This window comes from Mauremys mutica, chromosome 13 (genome assembly GCF_020497125.1).
Source record: "Mauremys mutica isolate MM-2020 ecotype Southern chromosome 13, ASM2049712v1, whole genome shotgun sequence".
In the NCBI taxonomy this organism is placed as follows: domain Eukaryota; kingdom Metazoa; phylum Chordata; order Testudines; family Geoemydidae; genus Mauremys; species Mauremys mutica.
Window position 1 is genome coordinate 12066159 of NC_059084.1, and position 14282 is coordinate 12080440.

Sequence of the window (14282 nt, forward strand, 5' to 3'; positions counted from 1 at the left end):
GGCAAAACACCTTCCAACTCCCAATATACAACTACTTTTCTTTCCTTCCCCCAGAAGGAAAAGTTAAAGGGACACTGTCAACTTGAAAACTAGTCAGTTTCAAAAAGTGAGCTACAAGTAGTTTCAGATACTACCCATTCTTGAGTCTCCTTTGACAATTTTGATGGTTTGACTACCATGTTTTCCTATTTTTAAGATGTTTTTCTTCCCCCTGTTGCTGAATGAAAGATCCACTCACAAACAAGCTGGGAACGAACTGGCTATATAAGAGAAACAGTGGAAGTGACATGGTGCTGTCAAATGCACAAAGGAAACAAAATGAAAAAAACCCACAACATTTTGTCAAATCTATTTAAGTTATACACTTGGCAAGCATTTTTACACAGAAAGGGCCTGATTCTCAGAAGTGTTGTAGGTACTCAGCACTTCTTGGGATCAAGCCCAAGATTTGTATAAAAGTTGTTACACAAAATAAGGTTGTGTGTAGTATTGCAGGCAGTTGAAATCACAGAGCTAAGCCAAAGTGAAGGGCTCTGGAAGATCAGAAGCAAGAGACAAGCTTTATGTAAATTACCCACTCCTTCCCACTGCTTGACAGCTGGTTGGTAGTGCTTCTCAGGTAGTATAAAAGATTTTGAAAGCTCATTCTTGTTGCCTCCATTGGGGACCCAAAACTCTCATTGATTTAGGAGCTTTGAGAAGGAATATGGTCCAGAGGAATGAGCACAGGGCTGGGAGTTAGGAATCTTAATTCTGGCTCTATCACTTACTCACTAGGTGGCCTTAGGGTAATTTACTTCAATTATATGCCTTAAGTTTCCTCTTCTATTCAGGCTATCCCGTTTTCATAGGCCTCTTCTGATAAATAGCTAGTTACTGCTTATATGATGCTTTAAATACACAGAGCTATATAAGTGTTTGTAGGTGAAGAAGGTGTTCAGGATCAAGTATTGAGACTTTTGAGTATGGTAGAATCATCAGGAAACATCAAAAGCATATGCTGTCAAAATTAGTGCGACTGACCCACTTTCTTCATTCTCCCTTCCTTCCCAAGACTGAATTTGAAAGTCAGCATATACTGTGAATTATTTTCACTCCTCTCTTTTCAAGTAACTGTTGAGAAGCAGTAGTTAAAGTTGGTGACTAACTCTTATTAATTTTTTTTATATCACAGTAGATCCCAATGGGCCCAATCATGGGCCCCAATGTGCTAGACTCGCAGGGGTAGGCAACCTATGGCACACGTGCCAAAGGCGGCACGCGAGCTGATTTTCAGTGGCACTCACACTGCCCAGGTCCTGGCCACTGGTCCGGGGGGCTCTGCATTTGAATTTACTTTTAAATGAAGCTTCTTAAATATTTTAAAAACCTTATTTACTTTACACACAACAATAGTTTAGTTATAGATTATAGACTTCTAGAAAGAGACCTTCTAAAAACATTAAAATGTATTACTGGCACGCGAAACCTTAAATTAGAGTGAATAAATGAAGACTCGGCACAGCACTTCTGAAAGGTTGCCGACCCCTGTGCTAGAGGTTGTACAGACAGGTAGTAAAAGACAGTGGCGACTCCCTGCTTTTAACACTTGATAATCCAATTCAAGCCAAGATTCAACAAATGAGTGTCACAGACAATAGAATGGGAAGAGGTGACGGGAGAGTAGTAAGATAATATAGTGACAAACTAGCAATGTGCAGAGGCTGATGGTTCAAAATCATTTAAATGTTATTAATTGTTAGTATTTTAAAGTTTCTCTATCATCCCATAGTCCCCCAGTCTTCCTTGACACTTCCTTACTAACTCCCCCTGCTCCCCACCTGCCTGTGGAAAAAGTGACCCTGGTCTCTCTGCCTATTATATTTATATCATTAAATTTTAAATGTATGCATTTATTGTTTCCCCCCTTCTGGCCAGTGTTATATATATACAAATTCTCTCAAAGGATTGCCCCCCCCCCCTCCCTGTACATAAACCACCCCTTCCGCCTTGGGTGCTTTCTCTTTAATCAAGTTTACATTCATTTAACTACTTAGAAATGGCTCACCCTTTCTTCCAATCCAGCAGCTTCCATAAACATCCTGAAAAGCAACCTGATCAGATGTTTCTGCTCTAGGCACTAACATGGATTTTCTTTTCTAAGCAGTTTGGAGAGAGAGGGAGGGAGAGGGGAAGAGAGAGAGAGAGAGAGAGAGAGAGAGAGAGAGTTGAGTTTTGCTGCCTGCTCCTCCCACAAGATACAACCTCCCGCTGCCAGTGCTGTCTGCAAAGAAGCATTTCAAACGTACTTAGACTTAGCTTGTGAGAAGTGAAGAGAAAGAGAGAAAGAGATCAGACCCCAAAGGAAGAGGGTGGAAAGTAACACTCAGGATTATCTTCTCCATTTATCTCTTTCCTATCATATGGATTTTACAAACTACACAACCTCCCCCAGAGCCAGACTTTTATCATGAGTGCACTGAAGCTGGATCTCCCCTCTCTACCCAAGTGATCAGAACTTTGAGGGGCAGGCACCAGCTGTCTTTAATGGTAAAGTATTTATTCCTGCTCCCCAGCCCACTGGATCTCTTTATCTCCCCTCCACAGGGAGCTGCGTGAAGGAGGAGAGGAGAGAGATGCATGTGGTGTGGCTCAGGCAGCCTGCCTCCTGGCTGCTGGTCCTGTGGGCTGCTGCTCCCTTCTTGTGGCTGCGCTGCATCCTGGCTGATTTCACCTTGGACAATGAGGTGCACTCCAGTTTCATCCACAGGAGGCTGCGGAGCCAGGAGCGCCGGGAGATTCAGCGGGAGATCCTCTCCATCCTGGGTTTGCCCCACCGGCCCCGGCCCCATCTGCACGGCAAGCAGAACTCTGCCCCCATGTTCATGCTGGATCTCTACAATGCCATGTCGGTGGAGGAGGAGGCGGCAGGAGCAGCAGGGGAGGAGGGAGAGGGATTCTCCTACCCTTACAAGCCCATCTTCAGCACCCAGGGGCCACCCCTGGCCAGCCTACAGGACAGCAACTTCCTCACTGAGGCAGACATGGTTATGAGCTTCGTGAATCTGGGTGAGTCTCTAACCCCAGTCCCGGGGACCTCTGGGATGAGATTTTTTCTTTGCAGGGGAAGGAGTGCCTGAGATTGGGATGAGTGCCTGGGGGCGAGATGGGGCAGATCTCTCTTGTGGGCAAAGGGAGGACAAGAATCTGATGGCACAAGTGTCTCTGATAGGGCCAAGTGTCTCTAATGGTGGGCACAGGTGGCCTTGGTGGCAGGTGGCCCCGATGGCAGGGCAGGGGAAATAAGTAGCCCGAGGAAAAACTACTTTTTTATGTGATATGTAAATAGCAGGAATATTGAAATTCAGCTGGGCAGGGCTCAGTCCCTATTTCACATCATTAGGATTTTTACAAGCTCATGTATTGTGCTGAATCAGCTCTCACCCCACATGCCGAATTCTTCCTCCTCCTACCCCTGCCACTGGGTATTTTCCCTGTCCCCGAGGTGGGGTTCTCCGGCGCGGGTCTTTCCAAGAATCACGAGCGGCTCTTGCCTGCATATTGAACCTCCAAGGAAGATGTGAAACCAGCACAAGGCCATGAGCTGCCGCGTAGTTCAAAGCCCTAGGCTTGGAGTCATGTAAATGATCACAATGGCACTAGAGCGGCTGTAAATGCATGGAGTCCAGTGGAGCGGGGAAGACAGCATTAACTAAACGGAAAGGGCTGCTCAGAGTCTGTTTTCTTCATGGGCTGAGAGGGATTCGGTGGTAAATCCTTATTTACTCCTGCAGCTCTTTTTACTGACCCCAGTTTTAGGCAGCTAATTCGTCTTCTTTCACAAGCCCATGTCTGTGGATGGGTTTATGCAAATGACGTGAAAATTGTCACCTTTGAATGCAGCTCACTAGGCCTCTAATTGGATGCCATGGTCCAAGCTGAGTTCTGTTTGTCTGCTTTAGATTGCATGGCCTTTTGGACTAACTGGTCTGGATTTGAGTAAAAGGCTGTCATGGCCAGCATTCTATTTTAAATATATAATTATAGGTCGGAGTTTGCCGTAACCAATTTTAGCACTCATCACGTGTGGCTCTGAAACCACCGAATGTACAGATTGGGTGCCTACAATTTCAAGACCAAATCTGAACAGTAGTTTCCAAACAGGATCAACTCAAACTTTGCCTTAATGAGATGCAAGAGGGATACCTGATGCATAAAAATAATAAACTGGTACAGATTGCAAGCACCCTTATCTTTAATACTGTAAAAAAATCCATCATTGTCAAGGACTTAACAGTTGTCACTATGTTTCACACCATGGCCACCTAGAACTTCCTGGTGGCAACAGAAATTGAACCATAATCCTTCTTCTGGCACTTGCCCTAATGGAGAATCACTAGTAGCAGTATAAGGTCTATGCCACATAGCTGAATAGTTATGATTATATACAGTTACCATTCCATTGCAATCTTGGTGATACCTGGAGATGGAGTATTGTATGCTGGACTTCCAGTTTCCATGAGTCACTCATTCATATTAAATACCATGAGCCTCATAGGAGGGCTTTATGAGCTACATTTGGCCAGGGTCTACACTTTTCTGAAAGTGATAATAGGTTCCATTTAGAATTATAATGCTTGTCTAATCTCTTTTAGATATTTAAACCAATCATCAATAATACATTTTAAAATCAAATATTTGAACATCCAAAATTATTGTTGGTGGTCAAACATTAGACTTTAAAGATAAGAGATCATGTTAACTCTGTGCTTGCTGGTACCTTAGTTTTAAGTATAAAGTACAGCCTAACGCTGAGAATGCAGGGACACTCAATAAGCTCTAACCGAAAACAAAAGATGTTGAAATAATGAAACTAAAATTCACACTTTTCTTTTTATATTGTAAGAGGATTTTGTGAAAGGGATAAATAATTAATGAGTCAGCTCCAGATAAAGAAATGTTTATCTCCAGGGGAATAATTATATCCTTTATAAAAAGCAAAGTTAGTTCCAATGTAGCTTTCATAAGTATAGCTCTAGGAACCCAGTCTCATACTCCTTATGTAAGGAAAGGTCATCTTTGAAGTCCAGGGCAGTTTTGTATAAAACATATTAAGGTTCAGGCCCTAAAGTAAATTATATTGCACACAAACATTTTAGCCCAAAGTGTGATTATAGTGAAATTAGTCAACATATTATACAATATAGAACAATTTTTGGAGAGCTCCTGCTCTATAAGAGTATCACAGAACACAGAGTGATTGCATATATGTAAACAGAAGTTACAATGTAACATTAAGATTATTATGCACTCCAGCACAACTCTTGGCTTTTGTAATTAGTTTAGAGAGCATAAAAATATTCTTCAAGCAAAATGATCCATTATAGTTTTATTTAACTGCTGTCAGGATGGCCAGTCATTAATCAGAAGGTAGGCAATAGTCAGTGGTTTTATATAGACAGGTGAAATTATTACCAACAAGGCACTTTTGGGAGGTTTATCTGTACTGTTTTGTTCCCCTGTCAACAGTGCATGCCAGGACAAGTTTAAAAAGGACATAGATCTGCAATAGCTTTCTTCATCACTGTGCACACCTTTCATCCCATTATAGTCATCGTTCTTTCATCTGTATCGGACAAAGCCTGGCTTGTTTATGGACTTCTTAATGAATCAGACTAGCTCCTAACTCACATTTATAGTCTAACACAACACCTGCTTTAGTATGAACAGTTTTCTATGACATACCATGAAAATTAGATCTATTGTAGACTGTTTTTTTTAAAGCTTTCTACAATGATTCCATTTAAATCAGAGCTGAATTGCTAAATGCAGTCTGTATTAAACTGTGTCCTAGTTTTGTAAGAGATACTCTGTGGGCATTGTATTTCACAGGTAGGTTTTTATTACATTCTAAAGCCAGCACAATGAGGAAGTGTCATAGCATAATAAAATGTGCATCTTAGTAATGAGGGAAGTGAGAGTAAGTAGAGAAGTCATTACTAAATCTAAGCTTCAGTAAACAAGCTATGTTATTGCAGATCTGTGTGACTTCCGAAGGTTAGTCTACTAATATACTTTCTCTCTTTGAATGTTTCTCCATCCATCCAGCTTAAAAGCTTAACATATGATAATAAATTACAAGATATGAAAGAGGAGATACATTCATTGACTTCTGTGGAGTTAGATCAGGGCTGAATTTGCTCAAAGAGTTTACATTTGACCTTAGTAGTTAGGAATCAGAATACAGGTGCTTTATTTCAAGGGTAGCTTGAAACAAACTAGGTTTATATCGAACAAGTAGCATTATTATAATAGCTTGCTAATTAACTAGATATAGCACTAGATCCAGTTAACTCATGGGCCAGTTTCTGTTCTCAATTACACTAGTACTGAGATGGATGAGGAATGGGGTTGTGTCAGGAATAGGCTTGGATGTAAACAAAAGTAGAATTAGGCCACATAGGTCTGAATACCTAATTCAAATAAATAATGACCAGGCTTATAAGGGTATTACTATAAATTGTATTCCTCTGAATTTCATTTCAAAGAAAAAGTGTTCTCTTGCACAACCTTAATTTTAAAATTCATAAACAGCAACTAATGAGAAAACCTCTCCTAGGCTGCAGAAGAGCTTTTTTTCTAAAAAATAATTGGATTGTCTTTATGTTAATAGTCTTGACTTGGTAAATAATTCTTCCTTGAATTTTTTTTTTAAAGACCCAGCATGAGTGATGTGCAATCAGTTAATTTGTCTCACAGCTGATTATAAAATGGACAAAATTTTTTAATCCTTGAAAAAATGAGATTTAAAAAAACAGAAAATTAGTCATTCTTGGAAAAAGTGTGTGAAAGTGGCTTTTGTTAATGTAAATCAAGAAGCTGAAGAGCCCCTAAGTTTCATTTTATTTCATACCATCTGGCTATCCTTTTTGTTGACAAGTGTTTGGCATAGAGAACCATCTCTTTGCCCTTTAATAACAGGCTTTAACACTGTAGGGTATTAGAAAAAGATTCTATAACAGTTAAAAAATTTCCTCTGGGGAATACTTTATAAAGTGAGCACGGGCTGCAGGCATTTGCAGCTGTAACCTGGCTTGTGTTAAAATTTGGAAGGGGCTGCCTTGCATTCCAGCTCACTACAGGCCTTCACTGGTGTACAGCCAAAGGTTAATATAGATGTCACACGGTTTTGCTTTAGAGAGTCTTAGATATAAGAGTACGTGTACAGCTGTGTTTTTAGTAACCCTTTCATAATCACTTCTTTTAAACCTCATTTTCCTGCTTATATAAATCAAAGATTTTCAAGGATATTTGACCTGGATTTGAACTTTTGATCTTCACGTATCTCCCACTTGAAACAAAGCAGATTAAATCTTGGTCCTGAATGTCTGCTCATGATCAGATGATTTGGTCCATATATTAGGCCAAACCATCAGATTCTCCCCTCCCCTCCACCGCTGCCCTCTAGTCCTGTTCCAGTTCTCAAACCTGAACAGATATGCCCTGTGATAGTTTCAGACAGTATGGATCCACCAATGCTTAGGTGGTGTGGAATTACCTTATGAGGAAAGGTTTGTAGCAAATGACCTCAAACAAAAATAATGAAATATTGTGTCTGTGTAGCAAGGAGCTATCCAGTATTCTTGGAATGTACAGACCAATCCTACTGAATTTCATGCTAGCTTCCTTATCTGTAAAATGGGAAATGAGACTAGGAGTTAGTTACCTGCCTCACACAGGAGTTGTGCAGACTGACTCATTATTTAGGGTACAGACTGTAGCTGACCCTGTGAATGGGGTTGGAAAGGGAACATGAAGGCTTCTCATTCCCTTGTACTTCTGTGTAGGACACAGTCACAATCCCAATCCTTGCTCTTCCAATGGCTACATTGGCAAGCAGGCCTGGATAGGACTGGAGGGCTGGTCCATTCTGTCTGCTCCTTGTGAAAGGATGTAACTTTGGCCACAGCAGCATACTCTCTTCATTGCTCCCATGCATATTATCCCTGGAAGCTGAAGCCCTTAACAGGACCTGTAGTTTAAAACAGCCACAATGTAGGGTAAGGTAATTTGAAGAAAACAAGCTCTTAGGACCAGATCTTGCGATCCCACAGTAAGAGGGTTTTTTTTTGTCCCCCCCCCCAATCAAGTAAGGACTGCAGTGCCTTGCTTTATAGAAGTGGTAAATACTGTATTATTAACCATTGTTTTAGGATATGCTACCCCTCCCTTAACACCCTCCCTTTTGCTTGTGTGAGAATTGTCTCTACCATGCTTTCTTCAGACTAAGTTTAATAGCCTGTTAGCATACATCATGAAAATCAATCTTTAAGTTTTCTTTTGTAAATAAGCTTGTGTACAGTTTGGAACACTTTTGTGGGTGGGGAAGGTTGCACAAGGGGTTGGAAACATTAATTAAAAAAAAAGATTAACTATTAAAGCCTAGTCAGGGCTGTCGACAGGCTTCTTTTAAATAGGACATTGCTATGCTTTAGTTTAATACATTCTGGCAGTGTCACCGGGGTTAAGGCTAATACAAGGATGTGTGGATCCTGTCATGTTATTGTCAGGAGGAATGTGGGGATTAGGTTTAAAAGTGGCAGAGGGTGAGTGGTGCAGCTGTGTACACTTATTATAAAAGATTTAAGTCCCACTGGTAAAATCAATATATTAAATTGCAAGAGCCTCTGTTTTTAGTTAAGTTAAATCAAATATGTTGGTAGTGCTAATATGGTTTCTGTCCTTGGACCAAGTGAAGAAATGCTAATATTTATGTAGAAACTGCTAATATGTGGTTAAAATGTAACACATTTAGTTTTACATATCTAAGTTATTCTAAGTCGATGAATACCAGAGAAACATTGAGATGATGGATGAAGTCATCTGAGCGACTGAATAAGTTAAGGAAATATTAATAGTGGCCAGATAGAGAGGTTACCTGATGATATACAGCACTAGGAGGACATAGTATTTTTAATTCTCTTCCAAATACAGTCAACTTCTTCCAAGCCAGAGTCAAAATATTCAGTTAGCTAAAAACACATTTAAGTTATTAATTGTAAAAAAAATCACCTTTTAAAATAAATTAGTGGCCTGTATGTTTAAAAGTTAGTTTCAGAACTAAGGTTCTGATCTTGTAAACATCTGAAGTCAGAGGGACTACTCAATAGGACAACTCAGATGGATAAAGTTAAGGACAAGCATAAATGTTTATATGATTGGGGCCTAGGAGCAGATTTTTGGTTAGATCTTCAGCCATGTAAATTGGCATAGCTCCATTGGATCTGCCCCCTTACACTCATTTACACCAATGTAAATCTAAAGTAACTACATTAAAATCACTCCAGATTTACACCAGGATAACTGAATTCTGAATCTGGTCAAGTATCCCTAAACAGAAATAATCAGTACGCAGTATTTCATTTTGAGGCTTCAGATAGTTTTCTTTCCTAATCTTAGAAATTAGTTGTTTAGAGAAAAGGTTTCCCTTACTGCAAATAATCAAAACATGAACCAGATCCTATTAGTCACTGCTTATCATGATTATTTTAATCCAGGTTGTTGAACTACCATTGAATTCCTGTCTTTGTAACAAGCAGAATTTAACAAATATTTTGTTTGACAAAAATGTGATATATTTTAATACAAGACATGTTTCATATGGAGAACCCTCAGTGATGAAAGATTACTGGTATCAAAATATCTGAACCTCAGCACAAATAAACAATATGGTGTAAAGATTGTAGAGCCAAATTCTCTGTTGGCATAACTCCATTGATGTCAATAGAGTTATGCCATCATTTTATCTGCCACCTAGATATTTTTTTGTATAAATGTAAAAACAAGAGACTTTATGATTTTGTCAATATCTTTCACAAAAAATATGTATCTTGACATATTTATGAAAATTCAAGTGCTTATTTTTGAAGCCCATACTTCCCTGAATAGAGCTTCAGGACCGTATTCAGGTTGTGATGCTGATCTGATTTACATTGGTGTAAAAATCAGTGAAACTCCATTAATTTAAGTAGAGTTACTCCAGATTTGCACTGAGATCAGAATCAGGTCTGTTGACTTCTACAAGAATGCCTGTGAGGAAGAATACAGAATTAGGCCCCCGAGTAACATTCTCATTCTTTTAAACATTTGTGTCAGCTACATGTTGAGTGCAATGAGAATCTGTTAGAGATCCAGATTGAGTGGATTGAATTAATGGCAACTCTGAGACTACAAGTTTTAGTGTAATTGCTTTATTGTTTTGGAACCAAGATGCTTACAATCTAGTTCCTGTGCAAACATATTTAACGTGTGTTAATATGTCTCAAAACCAGACCCTCTCCACAAAATTCTGCTTTTCATTAATTGACATCAGTAGCATGGTACAGTATTTCAAAGTGCTGGCCAAATATAAACTGTGTTTCTAATTTCCTTACTTTCCTGTGTTTGGAATGCCAATGTTAATTTGTTCCCATGGAAGAGTGAGAGCTGCCAACCACAGTTTTATATAAATGGCTTTACAGTGCAGAGCTGCCAAAATTAAATGATACTTAGGAATTTTCATGACATTTTGGGGAGAGAGAGAGAGAGAGAGAGTGTGTGTGTGTGTGAGAGAGAGAGATGTATGGGTTGTTCCACAATAGCAACTGATCATCGGGAGAAATGTTTGAAGTGATTTATATTTTGTTTAGCTATCAGTTAATGTTTCTTCTAATTTAGGATCCAGTTTTTCTGTCTGTCAAATGTTATACAGCATGTTACTTGTGCGCCAAAGACAATCTTTACATAGTGAATTTCGCTGATAGCTATCAAGAGTGATTTTGTGGATGCAATTATTCCCAGCATGCTTTTATTTATTTATTGGCAGTTTAAAACTGACATTTTTGTTATCTGATCATTATGATACAGATTCTGTCACCTATACTTGCAATAATAATACCTTACTCCTTGAGTAGCCCCATTCATTTCTCTGAGACTAGCCAGTGAGGTACTACTCAGCATGAATAAGGATGACAGACTCTGGCTGTATATTTATATTGTCAGTTTGATTAAAAATACCAAGAAAGGGTTTTTGTTTAAAATATAGCATTACATAAACCAAATTACTTTCTTTTTAAAAAAAAATTAAGTCAGAGGTACTCATATTTACTTTAACAACATGTGTTGTCTCTTACACAAAAAAGAACTAAAATTTTGATTAAATGCATCTATTTTATTTTAAATTTAACATGATAAAAACAGATGTGTTTTTTTTCTTTCCAGGAAGGTATTCAAAAAGTACAAACTGTCCATGTTTCAGTACACTTCTGTTAATGAGTGCTATGATTTTGTATCTCACAAATTTCCCATTTTATTGGAACAGGTGCAGTGTTCTACCATCTGTGCCAGTGTTTCACTATACCAACAAACAAAGTGTTGTTTTGGTTCAGTGGATTTAAAAGTCTCCTGAGAATAAAGAAATGAAAGAGAAAGAATTTAGAAAGTCCCTAGTGAAGGAAAGGCACTTCAAGTAATGTGCTTTGTCACTCAAGTCTTCTCATAAATTACCTTCAACTATTTCCAAACTGTTTGAAAAATTCTATCCATAGAGTATTAAGTTTCTGTTGCATCTCTGAGGTCACATGTTATTCTTTACCATCTTTATCTTCCTGGAACTGCTTCCAAGTTAGATTCTTTTGTCGTCACATTGAATTAAATTTTATGCTGAGTAAAAATTCTGCCTTGTTTTGAAAATAGAAGAACTGTGAATTTTCAATGTTCAGATTTTGAGTTTTACTGATTCTGCCCTTTTAAAGATGATGCAAATATTCCTCAAAGTTTGTAAAAGCTCATTTTGCAATTAGATCAACAAGCTCATACTTAGCTTATGGCTAAAATAACAACCACTACCACCCTTCTAGGTTCATCTTGAAAGTGTTTAGTCAGTGTGTCTGGAAAGGCTTACAGTTAAAGTGCCTGAAGGGTGGGGATGAGATATTTCAGCATGCAGCCAGTATCAGGTCCACCTGGCCTGGGAAACTATGCAGGCTTTGTAACAGAGAAAATCCTTTTACTTATATCTTCATGGGAAGCTCTTAAAAACCATACACTGCCATCCTCTGTTTTTTAAATTAGCATGACCCTCATTTTACTATGTTCTTAATGAGGTAACAACTTCACATAGACCAAGCCAATTATCATTCCAGGGGTTGTTTTTTAAAAAAAGTTGTCTGTCCATGCATGATTGCTTTCAAGTAGGAAAAAAGTTTCCTTTCTTTAGCCTTGGTCTTAACAGTGAATCAGATTCCGCTCTGAATTACACCTCCATGCAACCCTGTCAATGTAATCAGGCCAAGATCCTCAGTTAAACTGGAACAGCTCCATTGAAGGCAATGGAGTCAAAACAATTGACAACAGCTGAGGATCTGGCACAGCATCTTCATCAAGTTTGATGGGGTTGTAAATGAGGGCATGATTTAACTCCATGAATGCAGCTATTGGGCTAAATTCTGCCTCCAGTTATTGCATCTTGTTGGAGTCAGTGGGATTGCACACATCCTAACATTTTACCAATTTGTGGTCTCTACAGCTCAATGGCAGTGAAGTAAATAAATAAAGAACCTGGAAGAAGTACCAAAAATACTTGTAAAAAAACACAGCATCAATATTTGTGAGTAGTAATTTAAGTTAAGAGGTAAATTTATTTTACGTGGGGCCTAATTCATGCCTGAAACTCCAATTGACAATGGGAGCTTTGCTTCCAAGTAGAGATGCAAGATCTGGTCTATCATTTTAATAGCACTATACAAGAGCTAAAAGTTATAAATAATGAATTCTGTTTCTTACAACTTATTAGGATTTGAATGATTATTTTAATATGTGATTTTTTTCTTAGCATATGTCTATTATCTATAAAATCCCAAATGGCAAATATTCATAACTAGCAAGAATTAATCACCGGTACCCATTATGCTGGCATGCAGGAAGCTAACAAACAAACAAACAAACCAAAAAAACAGTTTTCAAGAAGTTTAAAACTAATTGCTGGTACCATTAAAAAGGCTCTGAACATTTCAGTCTTGCTACTTTTATTTATTTATTTATTACTATGCAATAATTCTAACCCTATGGGGACTCTCTAGAGATTAATAAAGAATACTGTCCATCACTTTTCCTGAACCTTGTGTGGTGCTATAAACATTCTGCTGGGTTTAAGTTCCCCTTTCTGAACAGAGACTTAAAAATTCAGCAATTGTTAAGAGAAGGGAGGGGTTTTGTTGTTGTTTTAAGAAAAAATGTAACTTTAGCCTCACAGTCTGTTAGCTACATGAAGCAATAAATGTTTATTTGAAACCGGGAAAATCCAGGGCTGCTGGTGGTTGGTTGTTTCCTTCTAGAGGAAACAATAAACGTGCCCACTTGTATTTTAACTGCTTTACCACTAGACCCCCTAATGACACAAATATACTTGTACTAAGCTTCAGTAAGGAATAGCTGAAAATAATCACTATTGATCTCACCATCCTTGACAGTGGAAAGAGAATCTTTTGACTAAACAGCCATTTAATTCTAGGCCAGGATCACTAGAAGATCAAGATTTTTCCATACTCAGGCCCAAGTGAAATCTCTTATCCTACATGGTGAGCAGTCTGCCCAGCACTGAGACAGGGATGCTAATCACACATACCGTCAGATCCTGTTCCCATTTAAGTGAAGGGGATTTTGGTAACTGACTACAATAACTCTTTCAACTCATTGGCATGCATTATAATAAAAACTGCAGGAATTTTAGACTACATGACCCACAGAAACCAGTCAATGATTGTGCCACATTAAGGCCAACCCAAGGAATGAAGAATCAGGCATGTATTAAAGAATCCAGAATCAAAAATACTCCAGCAGGCCCAAATATCTTCTAGGTATCAGTAGCCTTTGTTTTGCTGATAAATCCATTTCACTATAAATGATGTGGTATACATGACAGCATTATTTAAGTCAGCGTGTCCAAAGTTTTTGTGATTTTTTTTTCCTTTCTGTAGTGATAATTGGCAGTTAAAGTCCTACGGCAAAGTAGTACTGCACTTGAACGTGACATGTTGGCAATAGACCAAACTGGAGGAGAATGCATTGTATTCTGGTCCTATGAGGGACCCTTAACTCCCCTTGTGCATAAATCCCATGGCCTCATTTGTGCAATGTTTCAAATAATGCAACACAATAGAGTGTGAATTATGTTGCATTCATTTCATTCATTCATATAAAATTGACTTCAGGAAACTAGAGTACTAAACGGCTAATCTAATACAAAAGTACTGCAATCAAAAAAA

The 14282-nt window shown here is 38.5% G+C and overlaps 1 protein-coding gene across 4 annotated transcripts in view; it reads left to right on the forward strand.

Annotated features, from left to right (window-relative positions):
* BMP7 (bone morphogenetic protein 7) overlaps window positions 1-14282 on the forward strand; it is an 81079-nt gene that overhangs the window by 26276 nt on the left and 40521 nt on the right. For all 4 annotated transcript variants that reach the window (XM_044985213.1, XM_044985214.1, XM_044985212.1 and 1 more), the window contains one exon: window positions 2587-3048. In XM_044985213.1, the coding sequence (XP_044841148.1) occupies window positions 2616-3048 (433 nt within the window). In that variant the 5' untranslated portion in view covers window positions 2587-2615. The remainder of the gene's footprint in view (window positions 1-2586; window positions 3049-14282) is intronic.